Here is a 24,401-nt window from a genome sequence, read left to right as displayed (position 1 = left end):
ATCTCACCCCAGCGCCTTGATAATCGCTAAGGAAACATTATATATGACTGATGTACTCCTCCTGGCATGATTTGGAATTAGTTGGTAATTGCAAGCTGTTTCAGTGAACATTTGGGGAAAACCTTCTCTGTTTTCTGAGAGTTCTCTCCTACCTAGTAATGTTGGTACATGCACATTGATGGTACTATACATGGGCACCCTATAGTTCCTAGCACCAAATATGGTGGAGAATTTAGAATTCTTCTGCCACCCACCATCACAGTATCAACAAGGGATAGAGAGCTTTAGATCTGAAAGATGCTCACCAAATAAAAGGTGACTTGCTTATGTAATGCTTGATAATGTAGGTCACAGCAATTAATGTGAGAGGACTTTAATATTAAAAGCCCTAAAAAAAAGTTCAAACTTTTGTTTTGCTAGGACTTGCATTATAGAACTCCTGGTTCCCAAGAGAGGCAATAGACAGTAATGAAGATTGAGAGCTGCTGTAGGAAACATATATGAATATATGACACTGTCTGATAGTGAGTTAAATGACTGGTTCATCTAGTATAGCACTAGGAGTCTACTGGGAGTGGCATCCAAGGTAAAAGGTCTTCCCAATCCTGTGACATCAGGCCCAAGTTACATGTTACAGGAAGACATGTGGGCACTGCTGAGCCATGTCTTCCCCTCCCCTTTTCTTGGTCATGTGCAATTAGAAAACCAGAGTACCTCCCTGTCCCCAGTAGCCAAAGTCTCAAAAGCAACCAGCTAAAGAGCAGTGGGTTGATAAAATTTGGGAGACTATGACTATGTATAAACTTCTGAAATATGTGCAGCAAGTAAGCAATCCTAACTTTAAGAAAGATATTATGGCTCCATGGTTTCCATTTATTTCCAGTGTTGAAGCCCTTCCAACTTTTGATCCAATTCCAATTAAGTATAGTTGTCTATATTTTTTCTGACTCAGACACACACAAAATAATACACATGTGTACAAACTCCTTTTATATGCTGTATATTTTTATTCTTTCATTAGATATTGAGCTCCTACTTAGGACATTTCACTGTAGATATTCTACAAGCATATTGATTATAGACTAAGAATTATAATTAAAAAAAGAGCTTTCAGTGTGGTGGCCCCCTTCCTGTGGAATTCCCTGCCTTTAGAGGTCAGGCAGGCGCCAACACTGTGTTCCTTCCGGCACCTCAAGATGACATTATTTCAAGAGGCCTTCCTTGCATGACCAGCCGCGGTTTGTTAAATTCCACTTTGTTGGGGTTTGTCTTTTAAACGAATGTTTTAACTCTTTTAACCTGTTGTTTTATTCTTTTACCATGTTGTTCACTGCTCTGAAATCTTCTGATGTGGAGCAGTATATAAATACTGTAAATGAATAAATAGTGAATTTCTTTGTTTCTGTAGTGATCTTGTTATGTTATTATGTATGTGAAATGTAACATGGTATCGTCGTGTCAACACCTTTTCCTCCAGCTACATATTATCGGGGAGATGCAGGGTAGGATTCAGGTTGGTGATGCCTGTGTCTCTCCCTGTAATGTGTAAGCTTCAGGTCCTTTTACCTGGAGATGCCCAGGGTTCAACCTGGGACCTTCTGTATGTGAAACATGTGCTCGTATTCCTGAGCCTTGGCCTTGTGGGCTTTTGTGAGGTTGGATTTTAATGCAGAGTTATGATGTGAGGGAAATTATAGAGACTAATCCATTACTTCTGCAGTGCAGGGTTTAATAGCAGGGCCTATGAACCAGAAGGCCATGGATACTTAGCTCCTGTCTCTTACCTATGAACAAGAAGGCCATGGCTATTTAGCTCCTGTCTCTTACCTATGAACCAGAAGGCCATGGCTATTTAGCTCCTGTCTCTTACCTATGAACCAGAAGGCCGTTGCCTACTTAGCTCCTGTGCCTTTCCTATGAACCAGAAGGCCATGGCTATTCAGCTCCTGTCTCTTACCTATGAACCAGAAGGCCATGGCTATTTAGCTCCTGTCTCTTACCTATGAACCAGAAGGCCATGGCTATTTAGCTCCTGTCTCTTACCTATGAACCAGAAGGCCATGGCTACTTAGCTCCTGTCTCTTACCTATGAACCAGAAGGCCATGGCTACTTAGCTCCTGTCTCTTACCTATGAACCAGAAGGCCATGGCTACTTAGCTCCTGTCTCTTACCTATGAACCAGAAGCCATGGCTACTTAGCTCCTGTCTCTTAGCCCCAGCCCTTCTTTACCCAATAATACTGGTTTGCTAAGGATTACTAAGATATTATAAGTAACTTCACAACTGAGGAAAAATACTAATATCATTAATACTGAATATAGTTCTCAAGAGTAGGATCCTAACTGCTTCCTGTTGTATAATCGCAAAAACAGTAATATTTGGAAGGCAGACATGCCTCCTTACCCCACCCCCCCAGCCCCCTTTCATGTGCACTATGTGCTAGGGAGCTGTGATGAGTCCTGGCCTGGGCATGTGTTTTCATAGTGTCCCTAGAGTAAGGGAAAAGACCAGTATGAGCTTATGTTCTCCTGAGTCTGTGGATCTGTAACATGTGAAGGGCACTCACTCTCCTGATATCGCAGTTTAGTACGTATTCCTAGAAGGAAGTTCTCAACTGGTTATCTATGGGTCTACTTCTATCTGCTGCCTTTTTCTCCTCCTCACCAGTCCATTTTCCTTTTGCATCATGTCTTTTAGATCGTAAGCCTGGAGGCTTATTATTGATCTGTGTCAGCTGCTCTGGGAGCCTTCTTTGGCTGAAAGGCAGGGAAAAATGCATCCAATAAATACATAATTCTTGGGGTAGCTGCTTCTCTATCTTGAATGTGAACCTGCTTGGTAAGAAGAAACCTGAAGGAGCAATGCGCTGTGTACATATATCTTGTAAAAATTCTTGAAATATCACAACCCCAGCCTAACCAAAGAGAAACATGCAAAGGGTTAGGATCAGGGGTGGGAGAACCTTTTTTCTGTTTAGGGCCACATTCCTTTGTTGGGGATGATTTGTCAGGGCCTGCGGTTGGGGCCCAAAGTCAGTGGTGGGTGGGTCCATCCCTTCTCTCTCTCTCTCTTCCCTCCTGTTATATTGCTATACTGACACATCTGGCCACATGTATTTATATCAATCATTTGTGACACAATGTAGCCCTGGGGGAGGATAAGTTTCCTCTAAAAACAGATACTGCCATGGGGTTGTTACCCAGGATGGCTATGTTCCATTCTGGCCTGTTCTGATACCTAAGCTGGTGATGGAGAGAGAAGGAAAGGAGAGAAAGGTCCTGTTAGTCAGGTAGGCCTCCTGTAGCATCTGATTGGGCAGCTGCTTATATAGAGCACTTGTCCCATCCCTGTACAGCAGGGGTGGACAACTTGATGCCCTCCAGATGTGTTGACCTACAACTCCCATCAGCCCTAGTAAGCATAGCCAATGGTGGAGGGAGAGTGATGGGAGCTGTAGGCTAAAACGTCTGGAGGGCCACAAGTTGCCCTCCCCTGCTGTAAAGCCTAATCTGGGGAGTATCACTTTGGTGCCACTTTTCTCCCATCACTTTGGTGCTACTGTCAGCCAGCTAAGCAGTCCAGTTGTAATCTGCCTCTCACCTCCATCCCCGCTAATCTGGTGCAGACATCCAATCAAGCCTGTCAGCCCCATGACCTGCCAGCTACTAACTGAAGAAACTATGGCGGAGGGGGTGAACTTAGTCAATAATTGCTGGGCTGGTGTATGTGGTTGTCATGCTGCATATGACCTTGTGGTAGATGAATCTGACAGTACTGCTCCAAATGCCTGTATGGCAAAGGAGGTCTAGCATGCTTAGCTTATTGCAGTAATAAGAAAATATTACTGTTTTTGTCTCTCCCTGTGGTTTGCAATAAGGGCTCCTTGCTTTTATTTCTTTTATAGGGCCCCAGCTCAGAAGCACAGATGATGGAAAACAAAGCAGAGGCAACTGCCGAAGAACTACCCCCTCACTTGTGGGAAGACCCTCCTGAAGGTAGAGTGCTTCAGCTGCCACCATGAATATCCTGTAGTCTTTTGAAGGAAAACTGGATTTCCATGGTGCTCAAGGTTCTTTCTTGTAGGCTACCATTTCATACAGCTAATGTGTAGGAATTCAGAGTAACTCCACAACTTTCTTTGTGATCCAAGGGAATAATCCCTGATATAGGAGACTTCATACTTCTCAGAACCAAAGTAAACATTCTACTAAGCATGCATAGCAATGCATGCTTGGCTTACTTACTTGAGTGTAAGCATGGGTGGGCCCCATTCATATTGGGACTATGGCAATTTGGGAAGTGGGGATTAAAGCTTCCCCATCCCATTTTTGTCCAGAAATTCCCCCCCCCCATTTGCTGTAGGGTAAAAAACGTATCTATTCGAATCCATGGAGACATATTTTTTTTAACCTCCCTGCGGTGGGAGGGGGGAAGCTTATATCCTCCCTTCTGAATTACCATAGTACCAATCCGAATTAGGATCATGCATGCTTACGCTCAGTCAGCAGAATGTTTTTTTGGCCCTCAGCTATATATAAAACAAGATTATAGTCCAGACTCTACCAGGGTTTATTAATAATATAGTATATTTCTAGGGACTAAACCACTTAGGTTGCAATCCTATGCATGTTTTAGAAAGTCCTACAACTCCCAGCATTCGCCAGCCAGCCATGGCTGGCTGGGGAATGCTAGGATTTGTAGGAAATTTTCTGTCTAAACATGTATAGGATTGCGCTCTTGTGAGGTTAGGACATCTGCCCCCTTTCCAGAATGTTGTATCAACTGTAATGTTAATTAAGTGATTTGTTTTTAATTGGATGGGCTCTGCAGATGAAAGTGCATGAACTATAGAGGTAGGCCCTTGGGCCTGTGCCTGTGCCATGTATAAACCTTTTTGTATGACTGAGGCAAAGCCCATACCCATTCCAGCTCCCCAATAAACTCAGCTTCCTCTCCCCTTCCCAGCCTACTGCATGATCCCAGGACATCCTGGCATCCTGCAATCTCACTACCTCGTTCATGGACATATGCTCAAAATCATAATAGTGACAGAATGCTAAAGGGGTTGATTTTTTGGTACGCTTAAAAGTCAAGTAGAAGTTTCAATCCGTATCATGGATACTATTGAACCAAGTGGTGATAGTTATTCTGGATTAATTAAAGTGGAGAAAAAATGAGCAGGTGTGTGGATAAAAATAGGGAAAGAGTTAAGGACAATTGTCTACCTGAACAATCCAGGAGTTGTGCTTGAGTTACTTGTTAGCTTCAGTTTTGCTGGTTTTGCTATGGAAAAGAGACGTAATAGTACCACCATTCCAGATCGAGATCTTCCAGTCTCGGTTCTGCTATTGCCCTTGGAAAGTTAGTTAAGTAGTCTTGAAATTAGATTGCAAAAGGGTGTCAGCAGGAGGCTTACAAATGCCAATCTTAATTAAAAACCTTATTTCCAGTTATATGACCCAGATTATGCAGAGAACAAATCTCTTTTCACTACATGATCTTCCTGACATGGTGGTAGTAAGCAAACTTGAGTACTTTCATTTGAATACGGCTGACACATTCAAAGAACAGAAGATGCTAATGACACAGTTAATTCCAGCTTCATGTGAACGTACAAAATGGCTTTCTAGTTCATCTAGCCTCTTGATCCATCTAGACCTGTACTGTCTACTCCAATTGGCAGTGACATCTAATCTACCACTGAGCTGTGGTCCCTCTCCAGCTTCATCCATCTCCTAATCCATTGCTTGTAAAGTATTACTATTAATCTTAAAGGAAAACTTTAAGCAGCCCTGGTCCCTGCATTCATGTTCACTGGGGAAATTGGTCTGTGTCCTGTTGGATGATGTTTACAGTATAAACACATTTACTTTGTGCTTTTAATGGCTTTTCTTAAAGGAAAAAAAAACTTATCTACAGCACATACTGGGTAGTGACAAGCAAGTAAACATATGATGGGTAGAGATGGGTAGACCTGGCACAATAGGATTTTTAACTCCATTTTTAACAGAACGTTCCTGTTGGGAGGTCGCCCCTGCTGCCTTCAGAAATCCTCAGATAGCCAGAATAAACACACAGACAATAGGGCTCTTTTCCAAGGCTTTATTTCCATTCAACCTAATGACGCTTACAGATGCTAATTGCTTGATCCTACGAGTGAGACTTAAGAGAGCTGCTTACTGGGGGGTTCTAACCTTAGGAATCAGTTGATCTCCATTTGGAGGGGAAGGCGGGAAACCTCTGAACTTATGGGCTAGGAGGAGAGAGTCCACCCCTTTCCCGTGGGGCATCGGGACACCGCTGTTGCCCTTGCACCTAGCAGTCTGAGCACCTCTCAGTGCCCGCCATCTTCCTCTTGATGCTGCGCCGGCGCCTAGTGTCCAGAAACTGCTGTTGCGGCTCCCTCTCCCTGCCAGGGTCACTGTCACTCTCAGGAATGTGTATTGGGAGGGGCTGTCCCCCTGGCGGAACCTCTGAACAGCGCCCGGGTTCCTCTCCCATGGTTTCTATCTCTTCCTCAGAATCAGAACTGCTTTGGGGCTCTCTGGGCCCCAATCCAACCCTGACAGTTCCAGAGCTTTTTGCAGATGGGAGTAGTCCTAAGCTCAATGTAATATACTAATATAAACACAGTGTACTTAATTTCTTCATTTAAAAAACCAATAACCCTGGGGGGCATCACAGTGAAATACCACTATTGATTCATTTGGTGTTCTAGGATGCATGTAACTTGTGAATCATTTATAAAACTGAGCATGCTGCTGAGTGAGATGAATAGTGCATTGAAAAGTCATGACGATGTTAATTAGTTTTATTTCATTTCTGTGAACCAAGCAAACCCAAATTACCTTTTTAACTAATTCAGAATTCTTAAAGGTTGGTTGGTGAGTGGTGGGGGGAGGACCGGGGACATGATTTTTGCAACCTGATCCTTGTTTTGTTCAATTTCTACCCTGATGAAGAGTGTGGAGAACTCAAAACCTTGCTCATGACCTCATGAAATGTTGTTGGGTCCTAACAAAGATGTTACCATACTGGGGCTTTTGGGTTGTTTCTAATCAACCAACATTCTAATGGAGCAACATTGGCATGTTTAGCAAGTCCCACTGAGTTCAGTGGGATTTATTCCTAAGTAAATGTGCATGGAATGATAGCTTTAGGGCTTTCTCAACCAGCAAGAATCATCAGTTTAACCACAGGGTCACTTTGACACCCCACAGCAGTGCAGGCTGATGCTCTCTCTTCCTACTTCCCTTTTGCCCTTTTGACTCACCAAGCTAACTGAAAACTACAATACTAGAAAGCTAGATATTATCTTGGCATGTTATCAGCTTTTCCAATGTGAATTCCCTCCCCCTTCTTTTTTGCTGTTCTTAATATAAGGTGTGTGCGTGTGTGTGTGCGCGTGCACGCGCGTGATAGAAAAGGAGAGAGAGAGAGAGAGAGAGAGAGGCCAATTACGTAGAGTAGCAGGCAATACATCTTTGACTCAATTAACTACAACTGACCTATACCTACCAGTGTGTATAAATGCAAGAAAGTCATATCAGAGGGATGCCTGCCATAGAGTTGTATGTTCAGCGTCTGCACCATGACGAAATGGGACCGATGACTGTGCATATTGTTGGAGAAGAAAAGCAGAAAGCTCTCCTAGTTGATGTGCTGTTTTTTTATATTTTTTAGCTAGCACAAAACAATAAGACTTAAGACAGAGATTCTAGGCTAGGACACCAAAGTCGTTAAAACAAAGTGGCCTACAATGAGAATAGATCTCTGAAGTTCTTCTAACAGCAAATGCCATTAAGCACTATCTCTTTTGAGCCTTCTCTTTTTATCACAGTTCGCTCCTCTTAATAGCCCATTCCCTGTAAAATCAAAAGCTTTGCAAAAACAAAACAAAAACACTAAATCATGTTGTTACAACTGTGCTGTGCTCTTGTTTCCTGGGATGTATGAATTCGAAGCTGTGTCTGCTCACCTTCATGTAATGAGAGCACAAGGGATAGCAGGACCTCCAAAGGCTCTGCTCTTCTGGCTTGTTCTGATATTTCGTGAAATTGCATCATAGTGACTGCAGTTTTCAGACTGCAGCTCACGTGCCTTTGACTCCTAGAGGGAGAGGAATTGGATGTGTCTGACACATTCTATGCAGTAAAATGAAAGGCTCTGCCCTACAGGGGTTACCTTTTTGTTTCAAAGTAATCATATTGCAGTCGGCTCCTCTGTACATGGAGGACTTGAACTCCATTTAGTTTTTTTACTCCTGTGTCTTTATGGTGTCATCACTCATCAGAATAAAGCTGCCAGGTCGTACAGCACCTTTCCCTATGCACATGAGGACCATTAGTTTAATGAGCTCATCACAAGTAGCAAAGAGCTGGAAGACCCTTTGCAAACTAAAGCTTTAAAACAATCCAGGGTAAGTTTATCTGAGGCCAAGGGGTCTTGGAACTTTGCATTCTGATAGCTTTTGTGGGATTGTTCCCAACAGGACTAGTGAATCACATAAGGCCGAAATTATCTTGAGGAGCGGCAGCAAGATCTCTGCCTAAATTAGAAACTAGGAATGAATTTGTCTGCCCCCCCCCAATCATCATGTATTCTCCGCTAAGAGTCAATATTCTAGCATACCACATGGCCTTGATTTCTTTGTTTTTAATCTGCCTGGAATCATATTGTGATAGGTGACCCCCCCTCTCCCCCCCCCCACATGCTGTACGTTAGCTCATGGTGACAAATGACTCTATTACCCAGTGTCCTAACACAGTGGCTGCAGTTGATTCCTAACACATCTTGGAGAATGGAGAAAGAAAACCTCATCAAGGAGAGCAAGGGGGCTGAAATGAGGTCAGACCCAGTGCCAGGATATTGCAGCCGATTCGATCGACAAATAAAACCTGGGGAAAGGCAGGGCCCGAACTCTCTCTTTTCCGATGCCGGTTTTGAAGCGGGCCATTTGGGAGACCCCTTTGCTGAGCCACACGAGGGCGCTACTTCCTCGATAATGTGGCTGCTGCCAAGGAGTCTGGCCAAGCACGCTGTTTCCAACACGGATCCCTCCCTTAGAATGTTCTTACAGACCATGGCTTAGAAGAAATATGCATCTGTAAAAGCTTTGCTTTATCTCTGCCATATCTGCAATAATGAGCGACGTTCAGTCCCCTGGATGCTTTTCTGTGTTTGTGGCTTCCCTTAGTTTTTGAAGATGCAGTTTCCCCCTCCCCCCTTTTGACTCGATGTCTTTTCCACATGCCCTTGTCCACTTAAAATATACGAAGAAGAATTATATCATGCCGCTGAACTCATTTGGAAGGGCTAACAAGAGCTAATGGAGTGTATTGGTTAGAGTGTTGGACTGGGACTCTGGAGACCTGAGTTCTGGTCCCCACGTGGCCATGAAGCTCACTGGGTGATTTTGGGCCCAGCACTGACTCTCAACCTAACCTACCTCACAGGATTGTTGTGAGGGTTCCCTGAAGGAGTTCCCTGGAGGAAAAAAGACAGGGCATAAATGAAATAAATAAATAAGGAAAGGGGTGAACTGTAGTCTTAACAAAAGAGAGTTGATCGGTTCTGTTCTGTAGGGTACATTTTATTTCAAATGAGCAATACACAGGTTATAGGGTGCACACAATAGCACAAGTTGTGGCCCTTCAGACATATTGGCCTATAACTCCCATCAGCCCTCATCATTGGCCATGCTGGGCAGCGTGGATGGGAGTGGTCAACCAAAACATCTGGAGGGCCACATCCCTGTAGTAGCAGCAGCCTCTCTTAATCCTGAAAGGGCAGCAGCCTTTGGCGGGGGGAGCATTTCTCCTCTAAAATGTCCCTCTCTGCTGCCTGTCTCTTGCTTTGCTCACCTCCAAAGTGCATGTTTCTGAAAGTAAAGCACTGAAATAAAGCCATGGGAACCAGTGGGGTGGTGGGAGGAGAAAGGGATGGTTGCCAGCCATTTGTCTGCTCAGAATCCCCACCTATTGGGGTCGGGGGGTGGGGAATAGGGTTCCTGTGTTGGGAGAAACTTCTTAACATGGAGGCCTGTGTGGCAGTAAAACAGATGGCTTCGGGAGGTGGTGGGTTGTCTTTTGCTGGAGGCATTTAAGTAGAGGCTGGAGGACTGCCTGGCAGGGATGCTGCAGCTGTGTCCTGCGTAAACGGGTGTGCACTGAGAAGGGGATTGGACTAGATCAGCTTTCCCCAACCTGGCACCCCCCAGCTGTGTTGGGCTGCAACACCCGTAATTCCCATCCGGCATGACCAGCACTGACACAATGGTGCCCCTGTATCCTGCTCCATTCCATTGGCTCCTCGGGGCAGGGAAGTCCTCTGCTTTGTCACCTGCATGTGACCAATGGCTGGGAATTATGGGACTTTTAGCCCAACACATCTGGAGGGCACCAGGTTGGGGAAGGCTGGATCAGATGATCTCCACAGTCCCAACTCTGTGAATTTCTTCCTCTGTGAGGGAGAAAAGTGCCTGGAGAGGCACTTCGAGTGGACAAACAGCTGGCAAGGCTCCTCTCCGCCCCCCTCCACAACTTGGTCTTGCTTTCAACCTGAAAGGCTCTGTCAGGCTTTTTTAAAAGGCTAACTTAATTTTTTTAACTTTTTATTTTCAAAGGGTTCCCCCCCCCATTTTATCAATAACAAACAAAGAAAAGTGTAATTAGCATGACTTGATTCCAACGAGGCATGAATAAATCACAACACTACCATTCCCGCATCTTGGCTATCAAAATTACTATAAATAATAATGCGTCTTGGATTTATTACAAAATTAAAAATGCATTTCATTCTCTCCAGTTTAGTGTGCTACCTTCTTTTTTTTGCTTCAATAAAAGAGATAGACTGTGGAATTTACTTCTGAGTAAGCATGTGTAGGATTGGGCTGGACAGTGTGCAAGAGAAAAGGAGACGAGAGAGAGATTTGTTTGAGACTGCTGGAACTGGAAATGGCGTTTCTGCAGCCATTTATGTCAGCTGTGCCTGCTGATCTTTTGCCTATAGGACGGAGTGGGTGGGGCTTCCCCACTCTTGCAGAGAGCATAAACTAGAGAGTCCTTCATTTCCCTCTGCAAGTTATGATTGCAGTAGAGTTCTTCTGGGAAGGGAGGTAAAAGCTCCCAGCGGCTGACAATCCAATGGCTGAGCCAGGCTGATCTTGCTTGCACCTTCCCAGTAGCTCTTGCATCACAAGGCACCTTTACTGTGGGCAAATAGAGCTTCTTGCAATGCTCTTCTGGGAGGGCCCGTACAAAAGTAACTGTTACTCTTGCCCAGTACATTGTATGCAGCAGTGTGTCGGCATGCGGAGCCTCGTGTGTTTCAGGGCTTTGTTTATGCAAGGAGCGGTAACGGCGGTTCGTTCAGAGGCTGTTGATGGATGATGATGATATGCTTTTGCTTGCACAGGCAAGGAGGCCATGAGCGCAGCGTTAGCCTCTGTTGGTTTGGTGGGGCATGAGGTCAGACCTGGCAGGAAGTGCGCAAATGGTGAATAGCAGCAACCAGTAGCTAGGAACCAGTGTTGTGTCCAAATGGCTGATCATTCAGGGAGCAGAAAGCAGAGTATCAGGAAACATAGACTGGAGCCCTCTTCAGACAGTCTCCTCTATGCATTAGTTGAAGACTTGCTAGGGGGAGCGGGACCATGCCTGCTGAGCCCGAACCCAGTAGTGGTGCACCTGCTGGCCAGATCACGGACCACTGTGAGTTGCCATACGCAAGGCAGTTGGGTGTGTGGCTTGTAGACAAGATTTTGCTCCCTCCTTCATACATTTGAGCTGTGGGGTGCCACAGGGCACAGTTTTGTCCCCCATGTTATTTAATAACTATCTGAAGCCATTGGGCGTGGTCTCTAGGAGATCCGGGGCAAGGTGTCACCAGTATGCTGATGACACCCAGCTCTATTTCTCTGTGACACCTGAATTGGGAGAGGCCATGCACGGTCTGAACTGGTGCCTGGATGTAGTTATGGGTTGAATTAGGGACAATAACCTGGAGCTGAATCCTGATAAGACAGAGACTCTATGGGTTGGCAGTTCCCAAGTCCAGTAATCAGGGTGTTTGCCTGTTCTGGATGGGGTTGCACTCCCTCTGAAGGAGCAGGTACATAGTTTGGGGGTGCTCCTGGATCCATCCTTGTCACTGGAAGCTGAGGTGACCTCAGTGACCCTGAGTGACCATCACCAGCTTCGGTTTGTGTGCCAACTATGCCTGTTCCTGGATAAGGATAGCCTAGCCATGGTGATTCATGTACTGGTAACCTCACGATTTGACTACTGTACTGGGCTCTGGGTTGGAAGCTACAGCTAGTGCAGAAAACAGCAGCTAGGATGTTCAGCGGAGCACCTAGCTACACACACATTGCACTTGCGTTAAAAGAACTGCACAAACTGCCTATTAGCTATTGAGCCATGTGCAAGGTTTTGTTGATGACATTCAAAGGCCTAAACAACTTAAGGCCAGGATACCTTGAAGATCACCTTCCCCTATATATACCCAATCAACCCCTGAGATCTTCTGAGGAGGCCTTATTGGTCGTTCCATGATCAACCGTATGTCCTCAGGTTACAGCATGCACACGGCCTTCTCAGTAGTGGCACCCACCACCCTCTGGAACATTCTCCCACATGTGGTTCAAGAGGCAGAAACTGCAGCAAGCTTACCTCCTCAGAATGCATTTGTTCACTCAGGGCTTTCGCTGACTTGTAATCGATCGTGACACTGCTCTGTTTTACTGCTTTTGTTGTAATGTTTTAGAGGTATTTATTGTTTCAGGCAGGTTGGTTTGTATATTTCATTGTATGTATTTTTATGTAAACCGCTTGGAAATCCTGGGATGTCAGGGGGTACAGAAGCAGCTTAAATAAATACATTAAATAAATAAATAAATAATGCATTCTGTGGACGCGTCTGAGCCAGAAGTACTATTTGCAGGACCAGAGACAGCACCAACGCAGTAGAACAGCCTTTCCCAACCTGGTGCCCTCTAGATGCGTTGGACGACATCTCCTGTTAACCCCAGCCAGCATGGCCATTGGCCATGCAGCTGGGGTTGATGGGAGTTGTAGTATAACACATTTGGAGGGCGCTAGGTTGGGGAAACCACTAAACCTTTCAGGTATGACCTAAATCATCTCCCTTATGAATATACAGTGGAGGTGAGGAATAGATTTAAGGGATTAGACCTGATAGACAGAGTGCCTGAGGAACTATGGACGGAGGTCCGTAACATTGTTTAGGAGGCAGCAACTCAATCCATCCCAAAGAAGAAGAAATGCAAGAAAGCAAAGTGGCTGTCTGATGAGGCTTTACAAGTAGCTGAGGAAAGAAGGGAAGCAAAAAGCAAGGGAGAAAGGGGAAGATATATCCAACTGAATGCAGAGTTCCAGAGAATAGCAAGGAGAGACAAGAAGGCCTTCTTCAATGAACAATGCAAAGAAATCGAGGAAAACAACAGAATGGGAAAGACTAGAGATCTCTTCAAGAAAATCGGAGATCTCAAGGGAACGTTTTGTGCAAAGACGGGCATGATAAAGGACAAAGAAGGCAGGGACCTAACAGAAGCAGATGAGATTAAGAAGAGGTGGCAAGAATACACAGAAGAACTATACAGGAAAGATCTGAATGACCCTGATAGCCATGATAGTGCGGTCACTGAACTTGAGCCGGACATCCTCGAGAGTGAAGTCAAGTGGGCCTTAGGAAGCATTAGTAACAACAAAGCTAGTGGAGATGACAGTATTCCATCTGAGCTATTTAAGATCCTAAAATATGATGCTGTTAAAGTGCTGCACTCTATATGCCAACAAATTTGGAACACTCAGCTGTGGCCACAAGACTGGAAAAGGTCAGTTTACATTCCAATTCCAAAGAAGGGCAACGCCAAAGAGTGTTCAAACTACCGTACAATTGCGCTCATTTCACATGCCAGCAAGGTTATGCTCAAAATCCTACAAGCTAGGCTTCAGCAGCATGCGAACCGAGAAATACCAGAAGTACAAGCTGGGTTTCGAAGAGGCAGAGGAACTAGAGATCAAATCGCCAACGTTCGCTGGATCATGGAGAAAGCAAGAGAATTCCAGAAAAACGTCTATTTCTGCTTCATTGACTACGCTAAAGCCTTTGATTGTGTGGATCACAACAAACTGTGGCAAATTCTGAAAGTGATGGGGGTACCAGACCACCTTACCTGTCTCCTGAGAAACCTGTACGAGGGTCAAGAAGCAACAGTAAGAACCGGACATTGAACAATTTATTTATTTATTTATTTCATTTCTATACCGCCCAATAGCCGAAGCTCTCTGGGCAGTTCACAAAAATTAAAACCAAACAACACACAATAAAACAATTTAAAATATATAGAACATTAAAACCACAATATAACAATACAACCACAATAAAACCTAGCAGCAGTACAGGAATTTAAAATACAGATTTAAAACAGCAAAGATAAAAAATTTAGAAAGCTAAAAAGCCTGGGAAAATAAAAAGGTCTTCACCTGGCGCCGAAAGGAGTACAATGTAGGCGCCAGGCGAACCTCACTAGGGAGCTCATTCCAGAGCCGGGGTGCCACAACAGAAAAAGCCCTCCTCCTAGTAGCCACCCGCCTCACTTCCTTTGGCAGGGGCTCACGGAGAAGGGCTGCTGCTGCTGATCTTAAGGTCCGGGCAGGCACATATGGGAGGAGGCGATCCTTCAGGTAACCTGGCCCCAAGCCGTTAAGGGCTTTGAATGTTAATACCAGCACTTTGAATCGGGCCCGGAAATGGACTGGCAGCCAGTGCAGCTGGAAAAGTACTGGCGTAATATGAGCTTGCAGGCCAGTCCCTGTTAACAATCTTGCTGCCCTATTTTGGACCAGCTGAAGTTTCCGGACCGTTTTCAAAGGCAGCCCCACATATAACGCATTGCAGTAATCCAGACGAGAAGTTATCAGAGCATGGATAACTGTAGCTAGGCTATCTCTGTCCAGATAAGGGCGTAGTTGGTATACCAGCCTAAGCTGATAAAAAGTGCTCCGTGCCACTGAGTTCACCTGTGCCACTGAGTTCACCTGTGTCAAAACCAATTTTGAACAACCGATTGGTTCAAAATTGGGAAAGGAGTACGACAAGGCTGCATATTGTCACCCTGCTTATTTAACTTATATGCAGAGTACATATATGGGTTGGTTGAATCACAGGTTGGAATTAAGATTGCCGGGAGAATTATCAACAACCTCAGATACGCAGACGATACCACCCTCATGGCAGAAAGTGAAGAGGATCTAAAGAGCCTCTTGTTGAGGGTGAAAGTGGAGAGTGCAAAAGCTGGTTTGAAACTCAACATTAAAAAAACGAAGATCATGGCATCTGGCCCCATCACTGCCTGGCATATAGAAGGGGAAGAAATGGAAGCAGTGACAGATGTTATTTTCTTGGGCTCCAAGATCACCGCAGACGGTGACTGCAGCCATGAAATTAAAAGACGCTTGCTCCTTGGGAGGAAAGCTATGGCAAACCTAGACAGCATAGTAAGAAGCAGAGACATCACCCTGCCAACAAAGGTCCGCATAATCAAAGCTATGGTTTTCCCAGTAGTAATGTATGGCTGTGAGAGCTGGACTATAAAGAAAGCTGAGCGCCAAAGAATTGATGCTTTCAAACTGTGGTGTTGGAGAAGACTCTTACGAGTCCCCTGGACTGCAAGGAGGTCAAATCAGTCCATCCTAAAGGAAATCAACCCTGACTGCTCATTGGAAGGACAGATACTGAAGCTGAAGCTCAAATATTTTGGCCACCTAATGCGAAGAGGAAACTCTCTGGAAAAGACCCTGATGCTGGGAAAGACTGAAGGCAAAAGGAGAAGGGGATGGCAGAGGATGAGACGGCTAGATAGCATCACTGATGCAATGAATATGGACTTGAGCATGCTGCGGGAGAGAGCGGAGGACAGGGAGGCCTGGCATGCTATGGTCCATGGGTTCACAAAGAGTCGGACACAACTGAACAACAACAAAGGTTGGGGAAGGCTGCAGTTGACAAACTGCTTTGAGAAAATGCAGAACTCACTGGAAGCCTTATATTATGGAGCAGGCCTTGATTCCATGATAGTGAATAAAAACTGATCTAAAATTTTTAAAAAATTGTTTTGTTTTGTTAAATTTTCTTCCCCTCCTGGATCTACATAGGTATAGGCCTCAATCACCAATTGGGACGGGCTGTGACCTGTGGCACTAATGCAGCCTCCTTCCCCACAGAAAAAACACATCTGATAGCTTGCTATGAGCTAGAATCTCCATTTCCCAGCAATTACAGTTAGAACAGTCTGAGAAAAAAAATGATTTACCAGAAACAAGACTGCTTGTTTGGGCGACATTGTCTGGGCAGGTGTGTGATGTCTGCACTGCTCACCCTGGGAGAAGGTGAATGTCTGGAAAGCCCTCTGCATCTGGCTTTTAAACAAATTAATTTCTCTTGCATAATTCCCCTTCCTGTGCAACGAGGTGATATTTACACATCCTTGGCACTGGTGGAAAATTGGGTAGTCACATGTAATGTGCTAAGAGGTCAGGCACTGGAGAATTCGTCAGGAATTCAACTGCAAGTCATATCTTGGATGGCAGATTTGACCTGGATTAGTTTATGTGCCAGTGTTAATTCTACTAAGATTTAAGCTGTCATCAAAGCACCTCTGTGTCAGGTTTCCCAATCTCCCCAGCACAGACACTCAGGCAATCTGACACCGGACACCCAAATCAGTGAGATTTCTTTATTGCAGGAAATCCCACAGCAAAAGCTTAATGGTTACACTCTTCAGAAATCATATAGCTAATTGTCGGTACCTATTGGCTCTATGTAATTCCAGAACAGTCCAAAGCTAAACACTAGTACTGTGACTGAGATCCTCAACATGGTTTCTCCGTTGCCATCTCCACAGTTCTGAACACAAGGGATGGGACTCTGGATTCCTGGGTAGCTAACCCAGACAATCCTTTCACAGGGCTCCAACCCCGGACATGGAAAGGGAATGATTCCTGGAATGAACCCATCAGGCAATCAGGGGATAACTTCTTAAAAAGCCTGTACAACCCACACCCATAGAGAATCCAACTTTGAATCTTTTGTTGATAACTGTAGGCTACATGGTCAAGGCCCACCAAGATCAAGGGAAGGGCATACCCACACTCGCAAGGAGTTCCAGGCCACCTCTTTTGCATTGGCAGCTCCACACTGCATGAGTTCTGGCAGAACCAGAAAAGTTGTAGATCAAACCCAGCCTGCCATACACTGAGCCGACTACAAACACAGACACACAATCAACAGCACCGAGAGTTCAAGTCTATGAAAAGCCTCGCAGTACTTTTCATGGCAAGTTCTTAACAATCCAAAGTTCCAGTCCATGTGCAGAGTGCCTCCAAAAGCCCAGACGATGATGGATCCAAGCAGAGAAGGCTTCGGGCAATGAAGATGAGATATTCCTAGCAAAGGCTTTTTGCCTTTGCATCAGCTTAAAAGGGAAGGCGTGACTGTAGGACACCCCCTCCAGATCCTTGATAGACAAGGGCCTTTAGCCTTTCAGCAGGGCCCCTGTCTAAACAGCGTGGCACTGCTCAGCCCTCCAGCAGTGATGCGTCAGCCTGGGCGACCCTTCTGCAAACCCCATGCCACCTCTGTCAGGTTCTCACAGACAGCTTCCAGCCTCCCTGCCTGCCAAGGCCAGACCAGCAAGTGGACAGGAAGCTGGGTGACTCCCCCTGGCTCTGCTCTGAGAACACTGACAGAGATAAGCTCACACAGACTCTGACATTCCAGAAACTGGATAGGCCCAAGCCCTTCCAGGCTACTTCTAATCAAATCCTGGCTACAACCTACAAGGCCACTGCAGTACTGAAGCTGGGCCCTGACACTCTGAAACATCTATTTTAAGACGACACACCTAGCTTGGCTCTTATTTATCTGTTTAAAACATGCAGGCAGCTATAGGCTGTCCAGGAGCCATGTGGCCACCCCACCTGAAGAATGCACAGTGTGGGTGGGTGCCCTCCACCAGCAGGATGCAGCTGGTCTGCTACCCTTCAAAAGGGATCCTGGCTAGGTGAAAGGGAGGACTGAGAAAGAGGAGAGGGCAAGAGGAGCGTGTCTCTAGAGAATTTCTACTTGGTGCCTTGCAGGAGAAGGAAAAGGCAATCTGCTTCATTCTTCCATCAGACTCAGATAAATGAGGACAAAGCCCCTGGAGCTAGCGGGGTCCCAGGGTGAGGAAGGCTAAGAACATAGATGGATTTCAGCTGAAAAAAACGTATTTAATGCTGGGCTGTCTTTGAAGCGTTATTTCCCCTGTCACTCAATTGCTCTAGTCAGGGGTGGGCAAAAGGTAGATCTCTAGATGTTTTGGGCCTCAGCTCCCAGAAGCCCCTGTCAGCATGGCCAGTGGTCAGGAATGGTGGGAGTTGAAATCCAAAACATCTGGAGATATACTTTCTGCCCACTCCTGCTTTAGTTTTTTAATTTATCTTATTTTATTAAAAAATATTTTAAGGCAGCCTCATAAGGGCTACGCTCATGCAAGGTGACATCATATAATACTAACTGGCTCCGGGAAAAGGTTGGTTTGATTCTACAAGAGAAGTTATGGAGTAAGCCACTGTACTTAAGATTGTTTCAACCATCTAAATAAATCAAATTTGGTGCCAAAATCCAGCATCTAAAAAAAAAGCAAAAAAAAAAAAGCATCCTTAGCCACTTACCTAAAAGTATTTTGGTGTCTTGGAAGTATCGAATATCCCCAAAGTTCTATTGGAGAAGGCAGAGTAGCCAAGGTGGCCAGTCATTCTAAAGTGCCAGATAGGGGTGTGTGAGGATTTCATTTCAATTTGTAAATCATCTGAACTTGCCCTGTTCACAACCCTGGTTGTGAATGCATTTTCTCAAAAAATATTTGCATAAACTTGCAATTGTTTGCCAAAAAATGCAGGTTGTTTGTTTTTGTTTTTTAAATGTGCACCTTGAAATGCCTGTTATTTTTTGTTAAACCCTCATTTTTATGCTTTAGTCAGTGGTGGGGGGAGTGCACAATTTTGAGAAATGCACACAGAAGTGAACTTTTCCCATTCAAACTGCACATTTTCCCCATTTGAACGAACCAAAAAACAGGTCGCAGACAAAAATGGAAATGAGCCAAACTGAGCTTCGAGGTGAAGCTTGAAGAATTTCGGTGCACTTGAATACCCCTGGTTCTCCCATCCCTGGGGTCAGACACCTGTTCCTGGGTGGGCCTGGAGGCTGCTTTTTTTTTTTTTTAATTGAGCTAATTTGGTGTCCAAACATGGATATCCATGTTTGGACACCAAATGAACTCAATGTTAGATGTCTAATGTTAAACTTCCAATTATAAGACCAGCAAGTGCTTTCCAAACAGATATATGCAGGGTTTGTTTCAGCTACCATCGGAAATGCAGTCACGTTGCATGTGAATTAGTGCAGCTGTTTAACAGCTGAATAGCAGTAACACCCCACCGCGTTTTATTCTTCATATTTCCATTTTACATAATGTAATCACTTGACTTAGAATGTTGCCTGGACACTAGAAGCAATAGTTCTGCTTGCTGTGGGGATGTTAATGACCACAAACGAACAGTACCTTGATTTCACAGCTCCCCCCTTTCCTCCCCTTTCTGCAGTGGCTGAAATAACTCACCTTTGCCACATCTTTGCTCCTTTAGAGAAAACCAGGGCATTGAACTAGAAGGAAACTAAGAATTTTTGGATCAGCTCCATAGAAATTTCTTGGAAGGATTAATTTGTGGCATGCTGGCTACTAGTCATGCTGGCTGTATATTACCTATGACTCCCAAGACCAGCTGCTGGAGAACACCAGTGGGTGGGTGTTGTTAAACTCCTGTCCTGCTTGGGGGCTTCCCGTGGGCATCTGGTTGGCTACTGTGGGAACAGAATGCTGGTCTAAACAGGCCTTGGGCTGATCCAGCATGGTTTCTCTTACGTTGCATCTGAGAGCCAAATGCCATGGTGGTGGTCCATCAGACATGGGTACAGTCTCCGCAGATGCAAGGCGTAGGCATCCAGTGGTTAAATATAATGAATGTGTGTAGCTTCTCTTGAGACCAGGCGTAGGGAACCTCAGGCTGGGGGGCCAAATCCAATTCTTCTGAGGTCCGAATCTGGCCCTTCGGGCTTCCCCAAATAGCCATACTTCTTTCCTCCATCCACTGATGAATTGGTGGTTTCCTGGCTTCTGTGCAGTTTTCTCCCCATTTTAAAAGGAGGAAATGCCTCTCTCAGGGCTTTGTTACTGGCAGTAAAAGCTTTAAGCCAGAATATGCTGGGGTGCTGTTGTTTTGTATTTTGGCCCCACCCCTGTTCTCTTTGGCCCCACCCAGCAGTGGGATGCAGCCCCCCAAGAGCTTCCCCCAAATTGAATTTGGGCTGAAAGAGGTTTCTCACCCCTGTTTTAGACGAATACTACAAAACCCGAGAATCAGTCTTGTAGTTCGTCGACTTATTCAAGCAGCCAGACTGCACTTATATGCAGCAAAGGGAGTCCTTTCCAGAAATAGTTCCTTATCTGAAGAAAATAGCATGAGGGTGAAACTATCCATTATCTTGACAAAGCATATTTGCCAAGATAAGAAGAATACAGGGCAGAGGGGCCATTAGTAGGGGCAAACCCACAGGTGGGCTCCGGAACTGGTCCTGTGCGTGCTGATTCTCTCGCTGCAGCGGTGCCATCCTGGCCATTCTCCTCTCCCACCCTGGATTCACAGCCTATCTGTGGGAAGATACATTTAAAAACTACCTGGGAGCTTTGGTGGAGAACCCGTGGGTATGGAAAAGTTTAAGCACCCCCTCTGCAACGGCTAGTTCTCCTCTGCAAGCCTGGCCCCCAACTTCAGTAATAAAATTGCTTTAGCTTGCTGCTGTTGATATGGTTTATGTGGTGTTATTTTATGATACTGTCTTTCTGTTGTTGGTTTGTTGGGTTTGTTTTTAATTTCCTTTGTGATTTATATTTTTGTTGCAAACTGCGTGAGTGCAATTTTTTATCACGGAAAGGCGTGACGTAAGTGTCCAAATGAATGCTGATGTTGCCGCTGGACAGTCCCAGCAGCTAGTTCTGATGCAGGGCCCTGCTTACTCAGTTTCAAACTTGGCATGCTTTAAGGAGAACACCCGACATCCTCTTCAAAATTAAACACACAGGACAGAACCTTCTGTCCAATTACAGAGGGAATCCAGCCCACCAGAACAAACAGTGCCTACCCGTGGCAGTCCATGAGCAATTCAGCTTGGATTCTTTGCCTTCCAGATGGGACAGGGCAGGGTTGGGTCATCTGCACTAGCAACTAGCTATGCAGAGTTTCTTCATGGCAGAAATGCCTCTGCTCTGGCCTCCTCCTCCTCCTTTTCCTTCAAGCTGTAACTTGAGATTGGTTCCCAGTAGGGCTGTGCATGGAGTCCCGACCCACACCGAAGGCTGATTCAGATGTTCCAGATCAGCCCTGACCCGCCTTGGGCCAATCTGGAGCCCAGCCAACCCACTTTGGCCTCCAGATCTGAAGCACAATCCAGACAGCCAAAGCACCCACCCAGCTGTGCGAGCCCCACAGCCACCCCCTGCCCAGCTTCGCGAGGCCCCTGCTCCTCCTTACCTGGACATGTGGGGAGCGCCCGCGGCTGTCGCCGTCTTGGAGGGAGTCTCTATTTTCTTTTAAAATAGCGACTCTTCTTCTGGTAAGTAAATGGTGCATAGATTGCAGCCATAAAGGCGCCATCTATGCAATATTGCAGGCGTAAATGGCCCATTTACACCTGTAATATTGCGTAGATGGCCCCTTTATGGCTACAATCTATGCACCATTTACATACCAGAAGAAGAGTCGCCATGGCGACTCCCTCCAAGCTGGATGCCGATGGCTGTGGGCACTCCTCACGGGTCTAGGTAAAGAGCAGGGGGTTCGTGCGGCTCGGTGGGCAGCTGCTGGGATCGGGCTGAAGCAGCCTGAAGCACTTCAGGAGAGGCCCAACCTGCTTTGGGCTACTTACAACCCACTCAAGGAATCAGACCACTTTGGCCCGAATCTCCCCGATCTGCATCAGGATTCAGGGTTCAGGCTGAAGCAGTGCACAGCCCTAGTTCTCAGCCGCTTTTCTTAATTATTCCAATTCCAGGTGAGTCTTCCAAATGGTGAAGTTAAAGATAGGAAACACAGTATCAGCACAGAAAGACTTTTGAAAGCATTTCAAAGACATTTTACAAACCAAGGGTTGGATCCTGACTTGCTTATGCTTAGAGTGGATCCATTGAAGTCAATGGGGCAAACAAGTTATGACTTATGTCCCATTGATTTCAGTGGGTTTATTTTAAGCATGACTAAGGTCTGGATCCAACCCACTGGGCCTGTTCGCACGTAATGGTGGCAAATTGTGGGTTTATTAAATTAGGTTGTGTGCCACTTCCAATATGAATATGCAACCTATGATTGTCCCGATCGTAGGCTGCTTCATGATGTGCGAACCCAGATACTGAGGGTTATTCATGGGTTAAACAACCCAAAGTTAACTTAAGAACTAACTGTAGGTTAATTTTGGGTTGTTTAACCCATGAATAACCCAAAGTGACCAGGTTCGCAAGTCATGAAGCAACCTGCGAGCAGGCCAATTGGAAGTTTCATGTTCAAATTGGAAGTGGCCCACCATTAATCCATGATTTACTGCCATTACTTGTGAATCAAGTCAATATGTTTGACAAAAAATGGGTAAATAAGTAAATTACCAAAACCAATCTGCTGTTATGTGTTTTCAACCTGCATTTTAATTGAATGAATTGTTAGCTGGCTGCTATTTTTAAAAAAGTGCATTTATTTGATTTTTGGATGGTTTCATACTGTTATTTTGTTTCTAATTGTAGATTATGTTGTTAGACAATATGTTGTTAGGCATATTTTACCAAAAGGCAGGGTATAAATGTAATGAAATACAATAAAATAAATGGGGAAAATGTAAGGTTTTCTTCATACAGCTAGTTTCATCCTTGTAATCAGCCCCAAGAAATTGTAGGTGTATATCTGAATATACTGTAGCGGAAGCAGTGGACAACCCTACAGCTGAAAGCAGTTTTCATTTTCCAGGCTTCTTTGTATATTAAATTGCAAAATTTAAAATACTACTTCCAGTGTATCTTCATATAATTTAGTGTGAGAAATCTAACTGTGCAATAACCATCGAAGCTATTAAAACACATCTGTTTAAATCATGTATGGATTATGCTGGGCTCCCCAGAAACTGTTGGGAACAAGGACTAAGCTACAAATATGTAGGGAATTGGATTGAAGCAGTGACACAATCTGCTGCATAGATACCTGATATAAGAATCTCTGCGCAATTGTTTTAAAATGCAAGGTCTTATAGCTCTCCTTATACTACATTTGGCCTGTACTTAATCTGCACTGAAAGGCCTATGGGATGCTGTTGAAGGGAGCCAAAAGCAGATTTTGATCCTGGGTTGTAATGCAGGGGTTCACAAGTCCTTAATCCAGCTCATGTATGTGTGTGTGTGTGTGTGGGGGGGTATAGCAAAAGCCTGTGAGCGAGCGTACATTCAGCTCAGCAGCTTTGTGGGGTGGGATCTATCAATAATTTACCAGAATAGATGTTTTTAACCTAACTTTATGTTGGAATAGATTTCCATCTGATCCATCTTTCCCTCTGTGTTTCTAAAAACACTTTAACCTAATACTGAGTCCACTATTGTCCTTAGTCAACCATAGTGAAGCACCTTTTTGCCACTAAAAGTTCTTAATTTTATTGTTTATTTATTTAAAGTATTTTAATACCACTCCTCAGCAAAAAAACAAAACAAAACAAAACAGGTTCCCTGTGTAGCTTAAATAAATTAGGGCTGCGTGCTGCCTCGGTATGAAGCCTGAATAACGAGGTGAAGCAGGCTGATTTGGAGATGCCTCATCATGATATAAAGCAGATCAGACCAGCACCAAGGTGCCCTGAAGTGAAGTGCCTCCTCCACGAAGCGCCTTGTCCGCCTCGTATATTCAGAGCTGTTCTTATGCCTTCTGAGCAGCCTAGACAGGCTGTCTCCAAAATGTATCAACTTCTGAAAGATTACGTGGAGGGGCAGGAGGAGGAGGAGGAAGGAGAGGGGAAGGTGAGAGAATGCGGAGGCACCAAATGTATCAATTTGGGAGAGATCTGGCCACTGGGACAGGTGGGGTAAGCGGAGAGGGATGGAGGAGGAGGAGGGAGGGAGCTTTGCTGTGAGTCAGCCTCCATTTGCTCATTGTGAGAGAGGTGGTTTTACTGGAGAGGAGGGGACTGTCTGAACGTTATTTTGCTAGAGCAGTGGTCTCCAAAGTGGGGTGCATGCATCCTGGGGGGG

At 45.1% G+C, this 24,401-nt stretch overlaps 1 protein-coding gene across 1 annotated transcript in view; it reads left to right on the top strand.

Annotated features, from left to right (window-relative positions):
* The window catches only part of LOC146357540 (transmembrane protein 263-like), a 442,313-nt gene that overhangs the window by 5,273 nt on the left and 412,639 nt on the right, over window positions 1-24,401 (top strand). The window contains exon 2 of the mRNA XM_084827740.1: window positions 3,906-3,996. Within this exon, the coding sequence (XP_084683866.1) occupies window positions 3,906-3,996 (91 nt within the window). The remainder of the gene's footprint in view (window positions 1-3,905; window positions 3,997-24,401) is intronic.

The sequence above is a fragment of the Heloderma suspectum genome, chromosome 1 (assembly GCF_057233095.1).
Source record: "Heloderma suspectum isolate Gila_16-S chromosome 1, 16-S_ref, whole genome shotgun sequence".
In the NCBI taxonomy this organism is placed as follows: Eukaryota; Metazoa; Chordata; class Lepidosauria; order Squamata; family Helodermatidae; genus Heloderma; species Heloderma suspectum.
The sequence above is the reverse complement of the archived record's forward strand: the minus strand, read 5'-3'. Positions and strand labels throughout refer to the sequence as shown.